This window comes from Lissotriton vulgaris, chromosome 3_2 (genome assembly GCF_964263255.1).
Source record: "Lissotriton vulgaris chromosome 3_2, aLisVul1.2, whole genome shotgun sequence".
Lineage (NCBI taxonomy): Eukaryota > Metazoa > Chordata > Amphibia > Caudata > Salamandridae > Lissotriton > Lissotriton vulgaris.
In genome coordinates this window covers 87552984-87578690 of record NC_141690.1, presented here as the reverse complement: position 1 = coordinate 87578690, position 25707 = coordinate 87552984, and the positions used below count along the sequence as shown (strand labels likewise).

Below are 25707 nucleotides of genomic sequence, written 5' to 3'. Positions count from 1 at the left end.
TCTGCGAAGCTCAGGGAAGGGGAGGGGTGTCACCGAGTCTCTTGACCCGCATCTGTGATCCTCCGGCCCGTCAATTACTCTCACCACCCCCAGGCCCAAGCCGGGGAACACTAACTGGAAACACGCCTTCATCAGGAAACGCCGGGTGAGGAAAGGGCAGTTGGTCTGCCGTGCTGAGGGCCAAAAAGGAAACAATCAATTAATTAGAATGAAGCAGGGAAGCCTCTCTGAAGGAGGAGACCCCTGGTTCACATTGATCAGAGTCGCACCCAGGCAATCCAGGCACAACGTCTGATGTGTGATGATATGAGTTGCACCAGACAACTCGGGTCAAACAACGAAGAGTTGTAATTTTCATACCACCCTGGAAATGAGGCACAACGTCCGGTACGCGTTGATAATGGGCACATCGGACTGTTCTGGTCACACAAATAGGTGTGAGTTCAGCAATACCCAACAAAGTAGAATGTTGCATTATTATGATTACACCCCCACCTCCGAGAGTCACAACCTGTAAATCGGATGTACGTTGTTGCAACGTGTGCTTTTACCACGCATGCCTTTACAACGCAGGCTTTTCAACGCAAGTCGTTACAACGACTTGCGTTGGGGGGTGCTGGATAGTGAATAGTTTAATTTACTATTCCAACTCCAGTCCCCGTGGATAGTAGGGAAGGTGTTGGATAGTAAATTAAACTATTACCTATCCTACTGCGCCCCCAGCGCAATTCGTTGTAATGACTTGCGTTGAAAAACCTGGTCTGGGTGCACCATCTACTCCCCGAACTTCATGAAAAGGTCCGGCCGACACGGCAGTCGCAGGTGAGGCTGAAGAGACCGGTGGAGCAGATCCGTGAACCACCACTGTCGGGGCCACTCCGGAGCAATGAGGATCATCCGTGCTCTGGACCGGGACAGCTTGATGAACACCGCCGGAATCAGGGGAATGGGTGGAAAAGCGACAGAAAGCTGTTCGACCAGCTGATCCATAGCGCATTCCCCAGAGTCCCCGGTTGGTAATACCTGGAGGCGAAGTCTCGGCATTTTCTGTTTTCGGCGGTGGCAAACAGATCTAGGTCTGGAGTGACCCACCTCTCGAAGAGGTCTTCTAGTACCTCGTCGTTCAGAACCCACTCGTGATTTTCTTGCACAAGCCTGATGAGTGCGTCCGCCAGAGCATTCTGCACACCTGGCAGATGGGTGGCCGTTATCGTCAGTCCTCTGGCTAGCAGCCAGTGCCAAATCGCCTGCGCTTCCAGTGACAGGGTGCGCGATCTCGAACCCCCCTGATTGTTGAGGTAATACATTGTGGTCGTATTGTCCGTCTGCACAAGCAAGGAGTTGGTCTGGAAGGACGGATTAAAGGCCTTCAGTGCCAAGTGAACCGCTCTGAGTTCCAGGAAATTGATGTGGTACGTGGATTCCGCTGGGGACCACGTTCCCTGAATCTGTAGCTGGTCCGAATGCGCTCCCCAGCCGAGGAGAGAAGCATCCATGACGATAGTCTGACTCGGAATGTCCTTGTGGAATGGAACCCCCTTGAGGAGATTCTCCGCTGAACACCACCATTTCAGGGACTGTAGGGCGTGAAGGGACAGCCTGATCCTGTCGTCCCAGCTCCCCCGCTTCTGGTCCCACTGGTCCTCCAGACATTCCTGCAGCGGCTTCATGTGGAGCCGTGCATGTGGCGTGAGGAAGATGCAAGGGGCCATCGACCCCAGTAGAGAAGACATCGTCCTCACTTTCGTAGATGGAACAGGTAGGAGAGCCTGAGCCTTCCGAAGGATCAATAAGCGTCTCTCCTCCAAAGGAGACACGCTTGTTGAAAGAGAATCGATGGAGGCTCCCAAGTACTGCAGGCACTGGACAGGAATCGGAACAGACTTGGACATGTTTATGTGCAACCCCAGTTGGTTCAGCAGAACGGCTGTCCTGTTGAAGTGCAATTGCGCTTCATGGAAGATGGAGGCTTTGATCAGCCAGTCGTCCATGTACGGATAGACAAACACCTTGTTCTTTCTCAGGTGTGCTGCCACCACCGCCATGCACTTTGAGAAAGTCCTGGGAGCAGACTTAAGTCCAAACGGTAGTACAGTGTATTGATAGTAATTGGTGCCGACCAGGAACCGCAGGAACTTCCGGTGTTTCCGTGCAATGGGCACATGGAAGTATGCATCTTGCAGATCTATTGCGCAAAGCCAGTCTCCCCTCTGCAGCCGAGGATAAATCTGGTGCAAAGACAGCATGCAAAACTTTTCTCTGCGTATCCATTTGTTTGCTTGTCGCAAATACAGAATGGGCCTGAGCTCGTTCTTGTCTTTCTTGCGTACCAGAAAGAACCGTGAGTAAAGACCCTTTCCCCTTTAAGACAGAGGAACGTCTGCTATCGCCCTTTTTCTTAAAAGGGTATCGCCCTCCACTTGGAGCTCGCGCAGTTGGAACTGCGAGCAAACCGGTGGAATCGCTGGAGGCGGGCTGACTAAACAAAGACTGTATCCATTGCAAACAATATTCAGCACCCACTTGTCTGTGATTTTGTATGCTCCCCCCCCCCCACCGGAGCGGGTAACGGACGAGAGGGAAGTAGCACCTCAGGGCCTAGACCCGCCCGGGCCTTTAGGCGTCGAGGAGGACTGCTAGCCGCCTCTACCCCTCTGGCGCTTCTGGAATGCTGCCCAGCTTGACGACCTTGCTCTCTTCCCTGGGCACCGAAACGTCTCTGGAAAGGACAGAAGGTCTTCTTCTGCTCTTTCGGCTTTTCTAACCAGACGGCCGTCAGGGTTTCAGCCTCCGCCTTCATGCGGGCCATCTCCTCATCCGCATGCTTTTCAAAGAGCGTAGCACCAGAGAACGGCAGGTTGGCGACTCTCTGCTGCGCCTCCGGTTTTAGCGAAGTCAGGCGCAGCCAGGCATGACGTCTTGGATTAATCCTGTGGCAGTATCCATGAGCCGCCAGGAGAGAGGAATCTGCAGCCGAGCTGATAGCCTGGTTAGATACCATCATGCCCTCGTTAATGATTTCCTGGAAATCCTCCCTCTTGTCCTTAGGAAGGTGCTCTAGAAACTGTTGTAGGGACTCCCATAAAGACCGGTCATACCGACCCAGGAGAGCAGAGGCACTAGCGGCTTTCATTGACGTAGCCGCCGTACCGCATACCAGGGAACCCCCAACACCAAACCAAAGGAAGGAGCATCAATCAGATCAAAGACCACTACTTCGGAATGCCCGTTCTCACACAATAGCCGGATAGGAGCAGTTTGACGGGTGATACAACCAGATGTTAACTCAGTCCCATCAATGGCTCTCACTGGTTCCGGCTGTTCTTTATAATGACAAGGAATCAGTAGTTTCTCTGCCAAAGAAATATCTATAAAATTTCCAGTAGCACCAGAATCCAGCAACACAGATACAGGGACATGGTTCTGCACCGAAAGTAACAGATGGGCATTAATAGTAAAGTGTCTAGGGGCTTGATCTATGGCTCCCAACACCTCATACTGTTTTTTCCGTTCCTCTTCTTTGTACATACGTCCACCCACCTGTATGAACGCTACTCTTTTGCCATACCCTACACCTGACGGCTTCACAGGACATTCCCTGGGGAAATGACCTCCCTGTCCACAATATAAACATAAATTCATCTCTTTCCTCCTCTTTTTCTCTTCCGGAGTCAAAGGTCCCCTCACCCCTCCTATTTCCATAGGTTCGGGCGCTGTCTTACTCTCCCCCCCCGACTTTGCCTCAGCTTTCACATAACTAGCCCGAGAACCCTGGAAACGATTGCGTTCTCCACGCCTCTCTGACAAACGATGGTTTAACGTGACTACAAGGTCAATGAACGCCGCGCAGTCCTCAGGCGGATCCACCACCTGTGATACAACATCCTTGAGCTCTTCACAAAGACCCTGATAAAACAGGGAAGTCCTTTTCTCCGTTGGCCAATGAGTCTCCGACACCAACCGGTTGAATGAGGCTATATAAGCCAGTAAATCCTGCGTGCCCTGCCGCAGCTTCAAGAGCTCTGCATCACTCGCCTGCATGAAAGCATGCTTGGCGAACAAGCCCCGCATCAACTCCTTGAACGCCGAATAGTTGTACAACACACGATCATCACTTTCAACTAGGGGAATAGACCACTGAGCAGCGTTACCAGCCAAATACGATATAGTGAAAGCGGCCTTAGCCGAGTCATCGGGAAATGCGCTTGGTCTACACATAAAGTGTAACTGGCACTGGTTCATGAACATCCCAAACTTGTCACTATCCCCAGTAAACCTCTCAGGGGGGGCTAAAGGTACAGCAACAGGAGACAACACTGTTACTGCTATAGGAACCCCACCTCCATACTGAAAGGTAGCAGGCTGTATAACCGGACCCGGCCCCCTGTGTTGCAACTGCTCCCTAGCCCTCACCGCCACTAGTTCTTGTTTCAAACCCACATTCTCTTACTGTAGGTCCTGTACCTGAGCCTGCAGTGTATGTACTGCCCCCATTATGTCCTGCATTGAGGGACCACCCGTGCCCCCACCCAATGGATTCCCATCCTCATCCATACTCGGTCCGGGCAGTGCGATATTTTGTGGGCTTGTTATTCTGTTGGGTTCCGCCCAGCCCACACACTGCAGGAACGTAGTATGCACCAGTCCACTTCCCCTGCCCACTGGCCACTCACAAGATAGCAACTATGAGTGTACCAATGGACCTGAAAAGAGGGTGGAATATGAGGAGACACCAAGTCATCCACCCGTGTTGTAACGAAAGGACACAGCTCCCTCCTCCATGCTTCTGCACCTATGTAAAACAAATAGGAACACACTTCACAGTACATGTACCAATCTCTAACACCCCAGAACCAGTGACCATGTCCTGCCACGACAATCACAAATCTCTTACCAGTGGACAATGCAGGCTCAGCTTCATGAAGGCACCGGGCAACAGGTTAAACCAATCCAAGATAAACTCTCTTGGACTTCAAAATCTATGGCTTACAAATAATGGTGTCCTTCGTAAATTTCCGAGGTATGTCGAGGAAAAAAGGACATGCCTCTGCATTCGGCATGTGCCAGAAAAAAACCCTCTTTCTTCGTTTTAACAAACAGCAGTGGGAAGGGAACGGGTAGCGTTGCAAAGGAAAAACCGAGTGATCCAGTACTCGGAAACAGAGCCCTATCGCGGAATGGCCCAAAACGTCACTTCCGCGTATAACGATGCAAAGAGGCGGTAGTGGAGAACGCGAGGAAATGAAGCAAAACGCTCCGTTATTACTATTGCGTCTCCTCCTCGTAATCGCATCAGATTCGGGCACAACTGAAGGCGTATCAAAAACAAGCAAACGGGAGCCCCTGCTCACCCAAGCCTCCACATAAAAACGAATACTGGGAAAGACAAAGGGGGGAAAGGGAAAAAACGGGCAGTGAAAACCTAACTAACTACAGCAGGGAAGGGATATGAGTCAAGGGATGAACATACAGGAGCCAAAGGCAAGACTCCCTGGGGATCAAAAACACTCCTCACGAGCCCGTGAGGAGTTCAAGAAAAAGTCCAGGACAGCAAGGAACCAGCACACAGCAACCAGGAAACAGGAACCGGCACAATGGCAATAACAAGCAAAGAGGTAAAGGTAGGACCAACCTTTATCCCACTGCTAGCAGGTCATGTGATGTCATGTGATGTGATGTCAGTACATGGTCACTGAGAGAGGACTGGACCCAAATCCTAAAGAGAAGTAAGGAGAGGAGGATATTATGATAACCTTTCATGACAGAAAAGGGTAAGTTTGGGAGGATGGCAAATACAGTAGAGTCCACACATAGGTGTGTAGATGACATGGGTGAAATACTTCAATCCCTAAAGGTCAGGCACTCAATTTATGATATTAGTATTCAAGAAAGGCCCATTATCGATTTTGATCATATAATGCATAGAATGGGATAGTCTATTCGCACTTACACTAGAGAAAGAGCAGGACATGTGCTCTAAAGCAACTTGAGCAGTTTCAGTTAACAAATGAATAGCCAGAACCCAGGATAGAATCTTGCAAAGCTATGAGAAGATTGAAACGACTTGATAGACCACTGCAGCAGTTGAGTGTTCAATTAGTTTTGCGTAGTGCTGATCTTACCCCTAGTGAGATAGTTGCTGAGCGGGAAAATAGTTGGTACAGTGTTGAACCTTATGTGGATAACTTAGGATGACGTACTTAAGGTGTAGCACAACAGATTACTCTATGGCTACGAGAAGGGTCCTTTGATCCACTGACATAGCAAATGCTCAGAATTGCATTCTTTATGGTGATGGAGAACCAGACTGGGATTACCACTATATGAGGAAATGTGTGCTCATGTAGCAAAAATATGCCAAACAGCACATCCCCATCATTGTGCCACTACCCTATATCTGATGCCCCTCATACATACACAGGGATCTGGGGGACCTCAATATGTTCCTTGGCCGTAAATGGTCGGGAGAATCTTAAAAGGTTGTTACCGCCACCTAAAGAGAGCAGGGCCATGGATTAGAGCTTTTGAAAAGCAAACTTCAGGTATAACCTTGGCAATAGGGGACAGACAATGTTTACTTATCTCTCTTATAGGAGATGAGACATTGTTTTCCAGGAGGCTGGAGTGAGGAGAGTTACCCTCCATGAGAATAGGTATAATGGTTCTCCATTCAACTTAAGGCAGTAGTCTCAGATCAGCTGAGGAAAATGTATCCAGACAAGCCAGACATTGGATCTCATGGTTCAATCAATGCAGCCCCTCAGTTTCTCAGTCAAATGAAAAAAATGAGACTCAAGAGGTAGGTAAGGATTTGAAAGCAACAGAAGGAAATGCTGTGCTATTTTACAAAGTTTAGAAAAAGTGGTTACCCTCTGATGTGCAAGACAATCTTGTTAATATAGTGGAATTGAAACCAAACCCTGGACAGAGATACAGCCTCATATAAACCATTTTTGTAAAAAGAAACAGACAAACAAGCCTGAGGTCCTAGAGAAAGCAGCAGCCACAGTGGTGTAGCACAAGTTGGCAAAGAATGGGGCACTGGAAGAAGCTGTAGTAGCAGCCACTACTCAGATGACTGCAATGTCTGTGGGATCGGCCCCAGGGACCACCCAATAACAGTGCTCAAAACAGCTGTGCCGTGTAAGCGCACAACGAAGTAGCAGAGGAGGACAAAGAGGAAGAGGCAGGATAGGTCCCCAAAGAATGGATCAAACATGCCACTAACGTTAAAGATATGGATATTTTATTAGAGATTGCAGGACTAAAAGATGGGACAAACAAAATAGAAGGACAAGAGTTTACAACCAGTCAGGAAATACAGTAGTGCAGCCACAGTCAAACCCATAAATAAAATATGCAGCAACCAGCAATGACCCAGGTGCAACAAATGTCATCACAGCAAAGTTACCAAGCACCCCCATGGCAATTCCACCTCAAAGTGGATAGGGAGGTGTGATTGTGAGTGGAGGAAATCATTTCCAGATAAATTATGAGGGAGGATGCTCGTAATGAAGGAGAACACAGAGTCCAGACACACACACACAGACCAGATGAGGAACCCACTGTGACGGTAGCTACAAGAAGGATGCTTTGCTCATAGATACAGGATCAGCCCGATCTTGTATTAGAGACAAGGACCTTCCAATTTCTAATAGATCAATGAACACACAAGAATTCTCTGAGGAAGTAATGAGGATTCCATTAACTAAATGAGAGGAGATGGAAATAGACGGGAGGTACATTGATGGCTAGTTACTATTCTCTCTAGCTGCCCCAACAAATCTTTTGGGGAGAGATCTTATGGCAAAATTAGGACTATTCATTTTGAACCTAAAGGAACTAGGATGTGTCCTACCCCTGGAGTCCCACCTTCCAGGATCATGGCTGTAACTGTAGATTCTTCTACTGGAGATCAAATTAGAGCTCGACCCACTGATATAGAAGCATTTACTGCAGCAGTCTATACAATAATAGCAGAAACACCATAATTACAGGAAAGCGAGGTCGAGTTACCTAAAAAGTTCCTTTTCTGGCAACAAGGGTAAAATTCTTGAATACCGGACAGCGAGTTGGAATTACAAAAAGAGGCCTTGGAGAGACAACCAACGTATGGCGCTTTGACAGCCAGTAATCACAGCGTCCTCCTGTTCAGCTTGCCGATCAACCCTGTGGATGTCTATCAAAGCGCAGCCACTGCAGGGTGGTTCCAGGCCACTTATCATTGGAAACATGTTTTAAGGAACTGGGATCATTCCAGGACTTTGCTAGCTGCATGGGTTGTAGCCTCTCTTAATTCTGCTTGATTTCTACTTGACTTGGACACTGCGCTACAATTCCTTACACTTGGTGAGAACATACAGATACCAATCTTTGACGTAATACTTCAAGGAATGTTTCCTGACTTAGGATGTTTTTGACACTAATACATCAAATAATTTCCGTGCTGAAAAAGTCCAAGGTTTTACTGGACGAAATGCGCTGGCTGATGTTTTTTAATGAATTTCAAATGATTCCACAACAAGCATTTACAATGCAATGGTTTTGCCTTTGTTAAAGTTAGAGCGATTGGCATTGCTCTTGACATTATTTTTATTTATGTTTTTTTTTTAACATAAATAAATGGCATTGTCATTTACAATGCCACTAGCTTTATCTCTTGCAAATGACACACACCAACACCCACAGAGAGCCCCCCAACACACACAACCCCCCCCCCACACACACACCCACACAGAGCCCCCCCACACACAGCCACACAAAGCCCCCCACACACACCCACACAGAGCCCCCCCACACACACACCCACACAGAGCCCCCCACACACTGCGAGCCCCACCCCACACACTGTGGGCTCGCTGCGAGCCCCCCGCAGGCAACAGAGGCACGAAAACAGGGTCACAAGCAAGCAACAGGGTCACAAGCAAGCAACAGGGTCCCAAGCAAGCAACAGGGTCACAAGCAGGCAACAGGGGCAGACGGAGGCACAAGCAGGCAACAGGGGCACACAGAGGCACAAGCAGGCAACAGGGGCACACAGAGGCACAAGCAGGCAACAGGGGCACACAGAGGCACAAGCAGGCAACAGGGGCACACAGAGGCACAAGCAGGCAACAGGGGCACACAGAGGCACAAGCAGGCAACAGGGGCACACAGAGGCACAAGCAGGCAACAGGGGCACACAGAGGCACAAGCAGGCAACAGGGGCACACAGAGGCACAAGCAGGGGCACACAGAGGCACAAGCAGGCAACAGGGGCACACAGAGGCACAAGCAGGCAACAGGGGCACACAGAGGCACAAGCAGACAACAGGGGCACACAGAGGCACAAGCAGACAACAGGGGCACACAGAGGCACAAGCAGGGGCACACAGAGGCACAAGCAGGCAACAGGGGCACACAGAGGCACAAGCAGGCAACAGGGGCACACAGAGGCACAAGCAGACAACAGGGGCACACAGAGGCACAAGCAGACAACAGGGGCACACAGAGGCACAAGCAGACAACAGGGGCACACAGAGGCACAAGCAGACAACAGGGGCACACAGAGGCACAAGCAGACAACAGGGGCACACAGAGGCACAAGCAGGGGCACACAGATTCATTCGTTGAACATAACCAAACATATGTACTTTTAACAACGCACGTTCACCTTGGTGCTGAACAACACCTCTTTTTTGTTACCCAACTCGTACTCGTGTATCGACCCCAGATGAATGATAGGCTGGGTGGACCCGCCGGGACTTAAACCTGTGACCATGATGTCGGACACAGGCCCCGGCAATGGAAGCAGTAGTCCACTGAGCCACCAGGCGCTGCCTCACAATGGGACGCCTGGAAACAGGTGGCAAGGAACGTATTCCGGTAATGCACCCACTGCGTAGTGTCCAGCTGTTTTCACACCCGCTGGACTCAAAGGCTTTTTGAAATGCTATAAATACATTTTTTAACCTAGTGACTAAAAATCCCACGCTATTTCGAGCAATCAGAATCGTTCAAGAGAGTACTTCAACTGCTTATGTTCATTCGTTCAGTAGCACAATAAATCACTTCTCTAGCTTTGATAATTCCGCAGTAAGGCATTCAAATGACCCAACTAACTACACAGGTGTGATAACCCCTTGCTCCACCTTGAACCTGCGGTGCCGTGACTAAGCCTATTTGCGTGGCCTGTGGAAGTGGTCCTCTATGCCGGGACTTTTAATTTCGGATGATTCCTGACCTTTCATCACACCATGACCAAGGGACATTTTCGAACTCTATATTCTTGAGTTAGAGCACCATTGCTACTAAGGTAGCCCGAGGGGCGGGATAGCCTCTCTGCTCGCTTTAGAAAGAATCTTAACATACATTTTGTACTCTCTTACCGGACCTTGCTCGGTACGCCATGTTCCTTTTGTGCCCTTTCCTTAGGATGCGTTGAGCTGGGTTTCTGTAAACACTACCTCGAAATGTGCTTGCAGGTTCCATTCCCCTATATATGTCGCCACCTCGGTATCTCGGTCCCATCTGTGGGTGCCGGGGATAAGAATGCGGTCCGCGGTATCCGCAGAAAAAACTTGTGGGCAGAGGGGAAGGCCCGTCTAGAGCCCTCCTGCGCCTGCTAGCTGCTCGTGTTCCTCCTATGTAATTTGATTTCTTATTCTTTATTTATACCAATAAGCTCCGCACGCGCTGCATGCAACACTAAGTTATTTATTATGCACGCGAAAAAGTGGCCAGGTCCACGGGTCCAGTTGTTAATAAAAAGGGGGAAGACCCGGTGTGGATCTCGGGTGATTGAAGCCACTCGGCAACACTACTAGCTACGCTCCCTTCCTGCCAAACGGAAATGCAGGCATCTGCTACTTTTTAAAAAAAAATTTTTTTATATAACTTGAGCGCTCTTACGCACAAAAAAAGGTTTGCTAGCACACGTACCTTGAACTTTTTTGGGAGATGCTGACGACGGCCGACGACGGCCTTGGAGCAGGAAGGCGGCCATGAGGAAACAAGCGGGAGGGGGCGGGAAAGGAGAGGCCAGGAGCTGACGAAAGGCGGCCATGAGGAAACAAGCGGGAGGGGGCGGGAAAGGAGAGGCCGGAGCAGGAAGGCGGGCATTAGAGAGAAGCGGGAGGGGGCGGGAAAGGGGGAGGAGAGAGCTGACGAAAGGCGGCCAGGGAGGAGAGAGCTGACGAAAGGCGGCCATGAGGAAACAAGCGGGAGGGGGCGGGAAAGGAAAGGCCGGAGCAGGAAGGCGGGCATTAGAGAGAAGCGGGAGGGGGCGGGAAAGGGGGAGGAGAGAGCTGACGAAAGGCGGCCACGAGGAAAAACAAGGGAGGTGCCGGCAATGCCGGACCAGACACGGGGGCGTTCCCGGCGTCCCGTGACGTCGGCAAAAGCCAAAGAATGTCGGGAACGCCCCCGTGTCTGGTCCGGCATTGACGGACAGGCCCCTCGTCCAATGGCAAGGCTCCGTTTACGGAGCCAGCCAATCAAGGACGAGGGCCGAACCAAGCCACACTATGGAACTCAACAGGATTTCGCCTGCGCCGAAAAGATGCGCAGAGCGCATCCTTCGCCGAGGCAAAACCTAATAAAGTGAAGAAATGCAACTGGATTCGCCAGAAGTTATTTACAAATGGTCTTATACCTTGTTGTAACACATTGCCTCTTTGCTTCGTATGTGGTGCAGCTCTGTTTTTGCTTTTGTGTATTAGATCTTCCTGGTGACGAAGGCATCTCCGGGCAGGAGGTGCATACATAGGAGTGCACTCAAGGATAAACAAAATATTATCCAATGATAAAATACAATAAGGGCAATTAACGGTGAGGATGCTTTGGTAGCATTTCTAGGTCCACTGCCCATGTTCAGATGTCTGCTTTAATGCAGATGTCAAATGCTGATAATGTTCTTCCATGAATCGAGATGCGTAGTAAGTCTCTTGATAATGTACAGAAGCCATCTAGTCAACCATTTGCACGTCCTTCAAGATTTGCACCACATTCATCCAAAGGAAAGATGCTGCAAGGAGGAACTGTTTCAGTTTCTTAAGTTCAAAATATGATGTCTCTGGTCTCAGAAACATAAGTATCTTGGGCAAACCTCCTGACATGTTTGGTTCTCTGCAACAAACCTGAGAACCATTCAAAACACTTTTAAATTTAATTTCTTACTGTGCTCTGGAAATAGGTCTAACATCTTGAAGGAGAAACCGATGGAAGATTTATAGCCTGACTCTTTTTCACAAAGTTTATCACCCACTTTTCTTGAGTGTGAAGAGTCATCAATTATAAAACTAGGATACTACACTGCCTCCTACTAAATTTCCAGGTTTCAGAATGAAACTGGAAGCTTTTTGAAACCGCAAAGGAAAGTCAGGGGCGTGTGGAACAACAGTTGCAATATATGCTCCTCACTAGCAGCTGCTTATTTTAACTTATCTATACTTCGGGTCTTAACAGCTTTAAATGACTAAGGTCAGTGGTATGAAACTGGTTTCTAGGGGGCTGAAGAAATAGCTCTCGAAGGCGAGAGAGTTACAACCTGAAACTAGAAATGTTCTCTGTACTACTGCTACATATAAAGGTCAAAAGAATTTTAAATCAAAAAATGAAACCTGAACTTTGACCTGAATATCACTGTATAGTAAGGAACTGAAAAGCTATTCACTTTGTTTTCTGCAAATGCAAATATACATGGCTCAAATAATTGTGTCTGTGCCATATTGTTATTAACCTGAGGATGTTTCAAGAAAGGTTCTTTATCCTTTATATCACCGAAAACATAATGCCCAAGAAGTAAGATGGGAATTCTAAAAATGTCTTGACTGTATCATGTTTTTGTGAACTGCAATATTACAGGTTATTTATCATTTGTGGGTAAAGAGGGAATTCCTAACCTATGGTTTCCCCACATTTGGTGCCTTTATCTAGTAAAGCTGAAGGGGTACTGGATTGGTTTAACTTTTCATACAGCATGTATAACCACAGCGAATAGAGCTGGTATACTGCAATAAAGATAATTGCAATGCTAGAGAGTCTTATCCTCGCCTCTAATAGGGAAAAGAGCTGCTGGTGGCTAATTAGGACGTCCCACTGTGTGTCCATGCGTGCACAAAACCAGCCATGCTGCCAGATCCGCTTCTCATACAGACACCAAGGCATACATTTTCCAAAAAAATGTGCTGTGCCCATCAGGAGAGAGTAGGCAGTCGAGTCACTTGAGGTGATTGACCGTGCTGATGCTGACACACTTCAAAACTGGAAAAGTTACTTACCTTTAACTAATGTTATTGAAATATTGGTATCTTTCAAAGATTGAGTCTATCCCATAGTCAAACTGGGAGTCCCAGCAGTACAATTGTAAACAGTCAGAGAAGTAGCCTATTTAGATCATTTTCAAGAAACCCATAGTTCAGCCAATCAGCTCACACAGCACCCTTCACCCTTACCTTTCCTACCCAGATCACCATTCTCAAATATTGCAGCACAAGTGTTTAAGAATAATAGAACATGTGTGAGCCGCAGTTGGGGAGGAGGGTGGATCATATGTGAATCTATGAAAGAAGCCAATACTGGAGCTCCGAAAACCACAGAACTTCACCATTTATAGTTATCTCAAGTAACTATAATATATGCCTTAAGATAACCAGAACTAAGGTCCCCGCCATGCACAATTTTATCATCAATAATTTCATTGCAAATGTTGTAGTGATATTATCAATGATGTCACAGAAGAGGTCATGAGTGACGTAATATGCAGTGCAGTGCATGGCGAGGGCGTGAGTTATGGTTACTTTAGGGTACGTTACGTTACCTTGTGACTTGGAACGGAGTTCCAGGTCCTAAGACAGCTGCCACCATTTCCTGGTTGACGTGGTGGCAGCCAACCAGATCTCAGCTTGAGATCTCTTAGCTCCCCAGAGGTTCCATGTCCCAAGTTATAACAATATTTTGAACATTAATTCTTCAAAACTTCTGAACGGATTTACAACAAATCACAAAAAGCTCTCATTCTGGATCACGATCCAACTTTCTGATATGATGTAAATCCAGATGTTCAACAGTTTGGGCTGCAGCATTGTCTAAAGCTCTTGTGGAAAAATTAATGGGGAAAACGTGCTTGAGGACCACCCGCCCCCATCTCAGCCACTGTAGACGATCACCCCGAATGTCGTTCCATGTACAAACTAGTCAAAAAGTAGCAGGTTTTTTCCCCCCAGTTTTGTGGAAATTGGTCAAAAGACATCGAAGTTATTAATAGCAAAACATATGAATTCCCTATGAACACCTTGAGCCTAATTGGGGAGTGTGATGGGACTGGGGGCAAGATTCTGAAGAAAACTGACTCACTTTATTGAAAGAGATGACACAGCACTGCATATCCCATCGCCGAAAATCTGTTAATTGCTGAATCTAGGCAGTAATGCTGCGTAAAACTGTCTGTTCTTCCACGTAGAGGCCCTGCAAATATCTGCTACAGTGTCTGTGGAATGTGCTGTATAATTGCCTTGCTTTATTATGGCAAAAGACTATGCTGAAGACACCCACTGATCGATTCCTTATTTTGACTGAGATTGTCCTTTCCGTGGGCGACCATGGACACTAAGAACAAATCAGTTTTGTCGGAAAGGTTTAGAACTGTCAATATAAAGCATTAAACATCTCTTGGCATCCAGGTATTAATGGTTCTTTCTGATGTGTTGCTTGGATTCTCAAAGTACCTTTTGAATACTACTGGTTCGTGCAAACGGGGGTCACTTAGTACTTTAGGTATAAAAGTGGATGCATTTCTCGTATAACACTATCATCCCTGAACTGAAGAAACAGCTCTTTAATCGTAGTGGTGTAAGTGGTGCAAAGAGGAAGGAGGAGGACTACTTGTTTTGTTTTCATCTCCCTGCTGTTCCACCAATATTATCACAAAACTATTCCTGCTGACACTGTGTGCCAAGGGAGGTTGCAAAGACCTATGAGGCTGATAACGGTGCTGCAAAAATGCCTATATTGTTGGTCGACTTTGAGGGAGAAGCGAACCACAGTACTGTAGCGAAGTCATTATTTTCATTTTAAACATTCAAGCACATTACCAGCTTTCTCCACAAAAGGTCAGTGATTAGTGCCTGCACATTGACCAAGAAAACACATGCTCTTTCCACGAATGTCTGAGTAACACTACCCCACTACCAATGGAGAATGAATTGCATTCGTCACATCAAGGTCCATCGACATGGAATGTGTAGCAGTTTCCATGCCATCTCAACCGGCTCTCTAGTGAGTCGATTATTTGCATTCAATGCCCACATTGCAACGCTCCCTGTAGCAAAAGGTTTACACTCCAATGTATTTGATTTTTTTCGACTCCGTGTTAGGCTGTACAATTCTGTTTGCATTTTGATGTATGTGCCTAACTATTAAACTCTGAGGCTGAGAAAATAAAAATGGCTGATCAGAAGCAGCTTTGTACAGCTGTAAACAGAGTGAAAGATGCTATTTGTCCACAGTGCTCTTTAACAAAATGAAGTTTCCGTAAAGAGAAACAAAAATTCTATTTACCTGATTGAACATATACAAGACCCGGGTGACATCATTAGCATACTGGCACCGAGAATAGTCTTCCTCTGCCCAGAAGCCTCCTCGGTCACATCGGCGCCAAGCTCGGATTTCATCCTGAGGGTTGCCAGGATAGATCCCAGTACCCGCAGAGTAGCGAGTACAAAGCAAGAATGCAGTTATGCCAGCAAGTGTCCTGGGCCATCTGGAATGCAGAAACCAAGAGTATGGGAATTATGCACACAGCAGATACCTAAATTAATAGACCACTGCAAATCACAACCAGGCTGCCTGTCCTACTACAGAAAGATACGTGAAATATAGGCATGTAAAAACGTTTATGATGTTATTATATATCCACTCAAGTTCACTTTGTATATGGTAACGTTAAATAGAACCACCTGATGACATGACTGCGATTGAAAAATATAAAACCACCCAGCACAGTTATGGTATGGTATTTTATCAACCAATAATAAAATTCATAGTTAAAAAACCGAGCTGCTCTCTGGAAATTCACACTGTACAAATTCTGGCTTGTGAGATTTAATTTGAAACAAATTCAAACCTACTTAAAAACAGAAAGACCACTCTAACAGAATCAATTGCAGGCTTCAATCCGTCATTCACCAGTTCAAAGCATTGCATTGAGTCAGGGGACCACCATACCAGTTTAGTTGGGACTGTCTAAGTACACCAAAGGAAGCATATTTTAAAGATTTTTTATGGTTATTTTTTTCTGGAATTATTGTGCCAGAATGCAAAGGAAGCATATTTTTAAGATTCTTTGTGGTTATTCTTTTCTGGAATGTATGCGCCAGAATGCAATTAAGTGTAGAGTAATATAGCACAGCCTTACACTGCTTTTCTTATTGCTTTCCTTCGTCACAAATGTCACAAATGAAACTATCCTCGCCTTTGTTGTTGTGTTTTACAGCTATAACTTCGCACCCATAAGAAAGAACTCTAAGTGGCAATTAAGGATAATGAAAACACTTGCAACAACAAACCCATGCCCGTTAATTGTGGTGATCTATTTCTAATCTCCCTACTTTGATATATTATTTGCTCCAACTTTCCAATGCTAAAGCATGAGTCTGAATTTACTGGCAAATTCATAGAAAATGACATTACTTCGTCTTCTGGCCCACATCTTGAACCATATCTAAAGCACACTGAAATCTGTCTTGCCCGAGATGTAGCACAGCGATGGGAACTCTTCAGGACCGGGAAGATGCTGTATGTCTGTCAATTAATCGTGATGCTTGGCTTTAGGTCTTCGTTTTACTCTCAGCTGTTGTCAATAAGATTTATCACGTGACACTATTCACTATTTATCTCCATAAATAAGGAAACTGATACCATCCTGAAATTGTTTTTCTCCTTCCTGTTTCAGGCTTCCAGATCAAGAAGCTGGAATATTTTAAGTCCACTTGCTTTTCCACTACCTTATGGGTGCCATAATATTTAATCATGTCTCCACTATTGAGCCTTTCTATGCAATTAACAGTGTCAATGAGGACACCCACCTCCACCTGAGTGTCTAATACATTTGATACTGGCTTCCTGACAAGAATTAGCCAAGCCAATAAGTTTCACCGAAGCACAATACATTAGCTTTGTTGAATAAGTTACTCACCTTAGTTAACAATTTCCTGTAAGAGACTATATAACCGCAGATTCCTCTCCTTAGAATATTCCAAAGGCATCAGATCCGGAAAATCTTGAGCAGTATCTTTGCATGCCGGAAGGTGGTATTGAGCGGTTCCACATTCATGCTGGCCGCGTCGGAAGTGAGGTTTGAGTTGCCCATTAGGTGCCACCCCAGTGAGCCACCACAGGGCACGGAGATCCGTTTCTTGCACAACTATTTCCATGCCAAAAACGCGGCACCATGACTGAACGAATGTGACTAGTGTGCAGAAACTAACAAGATCTTTAGGGTGAAGAGCCCATTTCGCAGAAAAGGGAGGATCAGTGAGGAATCCAAAAAAGACAAAGCATTAATGAAGGTAAGTAACTTGTTCTTCTGATAGTGAGCTCCAACCACAGATTCCTCACCTTAGAATAGATACCCAAGCAATGCCTACCCGGAGGTGGGTTTGTGAACCAGCTTAAATCAAAAAATCCTGAAGGACCGAATGGGCAAAATATAAGTCTCAACGGACCTGACTGTCCAGGCAGTAGTGTTTTGTGAACCTAGGAGACAGACACACAGCAGCCTGACATTTGTCCAGGACAGGGATTCTACATGCTAACACAGTACTAGCAACCTTGGCTCTGGTGGAATGAGCCTGAAAACCTTCAGTAAAGTGCTTCTTCGCCAACTAAGACAGGAACCGCTGACCTCCACAGATGTGCTGCAACCACTGCCATCACTTTCATGAACACCAGAGGGGCACTGATGAGTCCAAAAGGGAGCACATCAAAGTGGAAACACTTCTGACCTACTGTGAACTGTAGGTAATGGCTGTGGGCCTTCAGGGCATAACCCAGAATACGATTTGAAACACCCTCTTGTTGGAGGTTATTGCTTGCAATTAAAGCAGGTGGTGCCTGATCCTGCTGCCATCAACAGCCATGGGGGCGGGCAACTGGACAGTATGCGGGGTGTGGGTTTCACATCCTCTGTGAGATCCACATACCCAGCCACAAAACGACTGGGATGCCTGGTGGCCCGGAGGGTAAGTCTGGAATTGCTGGTGCACATGGAAGCCCCGGCTACGGCCCCAGAAGAGGAGTGATGTCTGGAATCTAAAAAGAGGCCTAGGGATCAAGAGGTGACCAGACTCTCCTTTAAGGGCTCAAGCCCCATGTCGGGCATATCACTGAATAGGCGGCAGCCATCAAAAAGCGTGTCTATAAGGAAAGATTTAAGTGTGAATATAAGGACCCACTGCTACTAATATCTGTTCCCAGGGAAGGGCAAAAACAATTGTTCAAAAAAAGATTCCCTAAGCAACTAGTAATCTATATAGCATAAAAAGTACTACATACTAGGGGACACAACATGAAACATTAAAAAAGAAAAATATTCATGCAAATGGACTTAAAAATCAAGATCTATTCTGGTTTTCTTTTTAAATAGACATTACTGATGCAATAGCTTAACATTAAAAATGACAAATTTGACAAACTAATTGTTCTTTCAATACATATAGTAACAGGCAAGAATGCATACCCTTGACTATGGTCCATAAGGAAAATGTTACTTACAAGGATGCATCTGTTCTTGGCATGTGGACCTGACCTGGTCAGAGCCGGTCACTCCACCCGCCTCGTGCCTGACCCCAGAGTGTTGCGCCTTTGCTGCCCGCTGTGTCTCTGGTGTGCCCCTGAGCTCGCCAACGATCTGGTTGTGCATCATTGTGTATATTTATTTTTTCCCATTGCCCAGTATCGTAATTGTTGTGCCTGTTTCGTTTTTGCTCGATATTGTTACTGCTGAGCCCCCTGATTGCTGCCGCCACCGCTGGCCGCTGTGCCTCTCCGGTTTCGGTTTCTGTTTTAGCATTCTTGTTGTTGTGCCCTGCGCCCCTCCACTTCGCTCCTTGCCGCCGCTCTGCCCAACCCCCGTTCCCTCCTGCATAACCGCTCCTCCACTCCCCACTCGCCACACCGCTCCCGCCTCCCAGCTGCTCCTCCCTCCCACTAGTTGCCTAGGCCTGCACCAACGAGATGGGAGCTGTGACCCGACCTGACCTGGTCAGAGCCGGTCGCTCCACCCGCCTCGTGCCTGACCCCCGAGTGTTGCCGCCTTCGCTGCCCGCTGTGTCTCTGGTGTGCCCCTGAGCTGCTGTGCCCCTGAGTTCGCCAACGATCTGGTCTTGTGCATCATTGTGTATATTTATTTTTAATTTTCGCCCAGTTTCGTAATTGTTGTGCCTGTTTCGTTTTTGCTCGGTCTTGTTCATCATAGTGTATTTTTTAATCATTGCCTAGTATCGTAATTGTTGTGCCTGTTTCGTTTTTGCTCGATATTGTTACTGCTGTGCCCCCCGATTGCTGCCGCCACCGCTGGCCGCTGTGCCTCTCCGGTTTCGGTTTCTGTTTTAGCATTCTTGTTGTTGTGCCCTGCGCCCGTCCACCCCGCCGCTCTGCCCACCCCCCGTTCCCTCCTGCAACACCGCTCCTCCACTCCCCACTCGCCACCCCGCTCCCGCCTCCCAGTTGCTCCTCCCTCGCTCCGCCCCCTCCATTCTCCACTTATGGCGGAGTGGCAAACGCGCAGCAGGCGCGCCCCATGCGCGCCGAATGCGCGCCAAAGGTAAGCCTGTCTACGCCCATCCGCGCCTGGACTGCGCCCAGCACCAGAGCCCCTGGCCCCCGTAGTGACCATCCCCCCCGCAGAACATACGACACCGCAACCCTCACTGCCCTCAACACCGGCAGACTCCCCGACTGCCACCGAGCTGCCTCAGGCCGTACCCATGGACCATTCACCTGCCAATCCTGCAAGTTCTGCTGCATCAGAACCCACACTACAACCACAAACGCCAAACAGAGCTCCAACAACAACCACCTGAAGTGCATCCTGCTCAACACTCGTTCGGTTCACAGACACGCCATAGAACTATGGAACCTTCTTGACACCACAACTCCATACGTCGCCTTCCTCACGGAAACCTGGATGAACGCCTCATCTGCACCCGACATCTCCATAGCCATCCCGGGCCGATACAAGATCATCTGAAGAGACCGCATCAACAAAACAGGAGGAGGCATCGCGATTGTCCACAAGAACACCATCCGCATTTCTACCTGCTCCGATGACACCCTCAGAGACACCGAACACCTCCACTTCCAGATACACTCCGACCCCAAGACAACACTCAGAGGCACCCTCATATACAAACCCCCTGGACCTCGTACACAATTTTGCGAAGACATTGTCAGCCCACACGCCCTCCTTTTCGAGGACTACATTCTTGTAGGAGACCTCAACTTTAACCTGGAGAATAACAACGACAACACCACCACCACCACCCTGCTTGATAACCTCGCCAATCTCGGACTCAGACAGCTGGTGAACACCCCCACCCACTACGCCAGACACACGCTCGACCCAATCTTCTCCTCCAGCAAACACATCTCCTTTAATCACACCACAGGACTCCACTGGACGGACCACAGCTGCGTCCACTTCAGCTTCAGAAAGACAACGACCCACCACCACCCGCAACAGGTTCCCCGCAGAAACTGGAACAAAATTACCCTCGACCAACTCACCACATAACTGAACCAAAACCCTCCCGCCAGATCTATGGACCCAAATCAAGCAGCCTTAAACCTTGCACAATGGATCACCCACTGCGCTGACGAACTAGCACCCCATCAAACCAGAAAGCAAAAGAGCCTCCTGGTTCAATGACGACCTTAAGAACTCCAAAAAGAACTGCTGCACCCTCGAGAAAATCTGGAGAAAAAACCCAACCGCAGACAACATGACTGACCGCCTTCAAGAACGCCACCCGGAAACACCACCAGCTGATCCGCACCACTAAGAAGTCAGCATTTAAAAACCGACTAGACAACAACATCGTCAACATCGTCAATGAGCTCTACAACCCCAGCGCCGGCAACAACGACATCACTCCCTCTCAAGATTTATGCGACTCACTAGCCTCGTTCATCCACAGCAAGATCGCAGACATACATAACAGCTTCAGCGACCTGTCCACTCCCCCTACCTTCGAACTGAAGCCCCCTACCACCACCTTCCGCGCCTGGACCCCAATCAACAGCGAAGAAACCATACGCATGATGAACTCCATCCATTCCGGTTCCCCAACCGACCCATGCCCCCACCACATCTTCAATAAGGCTGACTCCATCATCGCACCCCAACTCAGAGATATCATCAACTGCTCGTTTAACACCGCTACCTTCCCGGAAAGCTGGAAGCATGCCGAACTCAGCGCCCACCTGAAGAAACCTACAGCAGACCCCACCGAACTTAAGAACTACCGTCCCATCTCGCTCCTCCCGTTCCCCGCCAAAGTCATAGAGAAGACCGTCAACAGCCAGCTCGCCGCCTTCCTCGAGTCTAACGGCTCCCTTGACCCCTCACAGTCCGGATTCCGAGCTAACCACAGCACCGAGACCGCCCTCATTGCAGCTACAGATGACATCCGAACACTACTCGACAACGGGGAAACAGTGGCCCTCATCCTCCTGGATCTTTCCGCAGCGTTCGACAAGGTTTACCACCACACCCTAGTACATCGCCCCAGGAACGTCGGACTACAAGATAAGGCATTGGACTGGACCATATCGTTCCTCGCCGGAAGAACCCAAAGAGTCCGTCTCCCCCCTTTCAGATCAGAGGCCACTGAAGTCATCTGCGGCGTACCACAAGGATCTTTGCTCAGCCCCACCCTTTTCAACGTCTACACGAGCCCCCTCGCATCCATCGCACGCCAACACAACCTAAACATCAACTCCTATTCTGACGACACTCAACTGATCCTCTCCCTCACCAAAGACCCAACCACCGCCAAAACCAACTTACACGAAGGGATAAAAGACGTAGCCGAATGCATGAATAACAGTCGCCTAAAACTGAACTCGGACAAGACGGAAGTCCTCATCCTGGGAACACCCCCCTCTGCCTGGGACGACTCATGGTGGCCCCCGGCACTAGCAGCGCACCCAAACCAACAGACCATGCTCGCAACTTAGGATTCATCCTAGACTCCTCCCTCTCCATGACCAAACAAGTCAACGCCGTCTCATCATCCTGTTTTAACATCCTACGCATGCTCCGAAAGATCTTCCGATGGATCCCCACCGAAACTAGGAAAATGGTCACCCATGCACTGGTCACCAGCCGACTAGACTACGGAAACACTCTCTACACCGGAAACACAGCCAAACTGCTAAAAAGACTTCAACGCATTCAAAACGCCTCCGCCCGACTCATACTGGACATACCTCGTCACAACCACATATCAGAACACCTGAGAGACCTACACTGGCTCCCTATCAGCAAGAGAATCACGTTCCGTCTCCTCACTCACGCACACAAGGCCCTCCACAACCTAGGACCCAGATACCTCAACAATCGCCTATCCTTCTACACCCCCACCCGCCAACTACGTTTGGCCAACCTAGCCCTCGCAGTGATCCCACGCATCCGAAAAGCCACCATGGGAGGAAGATCAAGACCTGGGCGGCCAAGACCTGGAATTCCCTCCCCTCTCACCCAGAACCATCTCTCATTCAGGAAGCAACTTAAGACTTGGTTATTCGATCAGTAACAATCCCCTTTCCCTTAAGCGCCTTGAGACCCTCTGGGTGAGTAGCGCGCTATACAAATCTGACTTGACTTGACTTGACTAGATTCGTATACTTGTGCCTAGATCGCCATCTGGTGTTGGGCTCGGATGTTTGCACTTTCGTTTTTATCTTGGAAGAAGTCTTTGTAATCCTGAGGTAGGTGACTTCTTCGTAGGACGATAGTGTGCATGGGCATGGAAGCAATCTCCAGATTGTTTTGCCATGGAGGGTTATGATGGAGTTAGTAAGAAATAGAAAAGGATGTTCATGTGTAATGTTTTTAAGTAAGATAGTACTGGAACAGAGAGAGGTATCCGGGGAGGCGGGTGGGCATATACGAATCTACAGCTCTACATGCCAAGAATAGATGCATACTGGTATGTAGCATTTTCTGTTCGAGGCATATGAGCTGTAGTTTGTATACTTGTGCATAGACTATACAGCAGTAACCTCCTTAGTGGTGGCTACCTGTATCTGTTGCAGTGGTTTGAAAAAGTGTTCTTAATACAGCCTGGCCCACACTAGCTTATTGTTTTCCTTTTTGTTTTACTTGCACGTCTACACAATAGTGTTTTGTGAACGTGTGTGATGTAGACCAAAGTTGCTGCTTTGCAGATGTCATCTAGGGAAATGTTCCCTAAGCATACCATAGACTCCCCTAGTTTACATGTGGAGTGAGCTCTAGGGGTAATGGTTATTTAGATGCATTTAACAATCCACCTTGCAATCCCCGTTTTTGAGATAGGATTGCCTTTATGAGGTGGGGAGGAAGACACAAAAAGTAGTTTAGTCTTCCTAAAGGATTTTATTCTTTCAATGTGGTGAAGTATTGCTCTTTTTATGTCTAGCGTGTGAAGAGCTTGTTCTGCTACGGAGGCTGGTAGAGGGAAAAACACTGGGAGTTCTACAGACTGGCTAAGGTGGAAAGCAGACACCACTTTAGATAGAAATGTTGGGTTAGTCCTAAGAACCACTTTGTTATGATGGATTTGAAGAAATGGTTCTTGTATAGTTAATGCCTGGAGTTCACCGACTCTTCTGAGAGAGGTGATCGCAACCAGGAAAGCTACTTTCTAGGTGAGAAATTGTAATTCGCATTTATGAAGAGGTTCAAATGGGGGAACCATGACTCTGGTAAGGACCACATTTAAGTTCCATACTGGAGAGGGTGGAACTCTAGGTGAAATTCTCCTTTTAAGTCCTTCCAAAACTGCTTTGATAGCTGGTACCCTAAACAAAGACAAGTGTTGTCTGTTTTGGAGATAGGATGCTATTGCAGCAAGGTGTAGTCCAATGGATGTATACGCCAGGTTACATTGTTGTAGATGCAAAAGTTAATAGATGATGTTTTGAATGGAAGCATCTAGTGCAGTGTTTCCCAAACTGTGGTCCGCGGACCCCCAGGGTCCCTGACACATTCCCAGGGGGTCCGCAGGCTGCAGTTTTAAAAGCACTGAAAAGCATCTTGTTTAATTAGCTGTTTTCAAAGAACAATAAAAGTGTCAAGATAACGACAGTGATTAATTTCCCTGCTGGAGAGACATGAGAGTTTTGTCCAGTGGCAGCTGTGACTGAACCAATGAAGCACAGAGGGTTAATATGCCTACTGCAAAGAACATGTACCATGCATTTTAAAAAACAGTACTTGGTATGCATAGGTCAGGGGGTTACTGCTTTTGTCAGAGAGATTCTTTCATTACAGTGCAGTTCATAAGTGACAATAGTAATCTAGCACAGTGACAAAAAACTGTCAAACAGCTGCTTGCAAACTGCAAAGCACAAGTTAGTGACTTATCTTTTTTTCAGTCTTTCAGTATCCTGATGCTTCTAAAAAGGTTTATTTGGGTGGAAATACATTTGTGTTGTTAAAGTCAATGCTAACCACTGTGTTATGTTCTGAATCCTGAGTTTGTACTGCTCCAGACCAGCACTCCTTGAGTTTGTGCTTCTCCGGACCAGCCTCCTTAGCATAACAACACACTCCACTACTTCAGAAACGCAGGGCTGCACCATATTTACAAGAATATGGTGCAGCCCTGCGTTTCGCATGCGTTGGCGCTACATTTAACAGGGGAAGATTGTTTATGTACAGGAAGGGCCCCCTTCCTGCAAATAAACAATCTTGAAATGTCATTTTGTCACTTGTATGTGTGCTGCTTAATGCAGCACACATGTAAGTTACAAAATGTAATATTTTTTAAAGATTGTTGATGTGAAGGAAGGGTCGCCTTCCTGAACCTAAACAATACAAGGAGTTTTGCAAAAATGAGGAGAAAGAAGCATTTCTCCTTGTTTCGCCAAGTTAAGACCAGGTTTTCCCTGGTCTTAATTTTGGTGCTGCTTCCCATTTACGCTGCTCTTGTAAATAGGGGGCAGCGTCAAAATCAATGGGTGTTGCAGGGGGAACGCCCACCACTACACCCACTCTCCACCCCTTTCATGCTAAGAATTGTGTGAAAGGAGGTCTTATTTACAAGAACTTTTAAGCCACGTTAAGTGGCTTAAAGTTGCCTTGTAAATAAGGCAAAGCCCATATCGCCACGGGAACGTCTCAAAAAGTGATGTTCCCATAGTGATAGGGGATTCTAACTATGCCCCTAAAATCATTAGTAATTCGAGTATTTATTTTGTGTGCACATGTGTGTTCATTTTTTTCTGAATTACTATTAATGTTTGAACTTTAAATCCTACAATTTGCTTGGGGGTCCCCGGCTTCCAGTGGTGACTCAATGGGTGTCCTCAAGAGTCAAAAGTTTGGGAACCACTGATCTAGTGGGTTGATTTTGTTATTTGTACAGCAAATTACAAATCTTTTCCACTTAGCCGCATAGCAAGCTCTAGTGGTAGGACGTCTAGCCTCTTTAAGGATGTTCATGCAGTCTGGCGGGAGATTGA

General features: G+C 47.4%; 1 protein-coding gene across 1 annotated transcript in view; it reads right to left on the bottom strand.

The window, feature by feature from the left end:
• ADGRA3 (adhesion G protein-coupled receptor A3) overlaps window positions 1–25707 on the bottom strand; it is a 375408-nt gene that overhangs the window by 130329 nt on the left and 219372 nt on the right. Inside the window, exon 9 of the mRNA XM_086964033.1 lies at window positions 15538–15739. Coding sequence (XP_086820159.1) covers window positions 15538–15739 — 202 coding nt within the window. The remainder of the gene's footprint in view (window positions 1–15537; window positions 15740–25707) is intronic.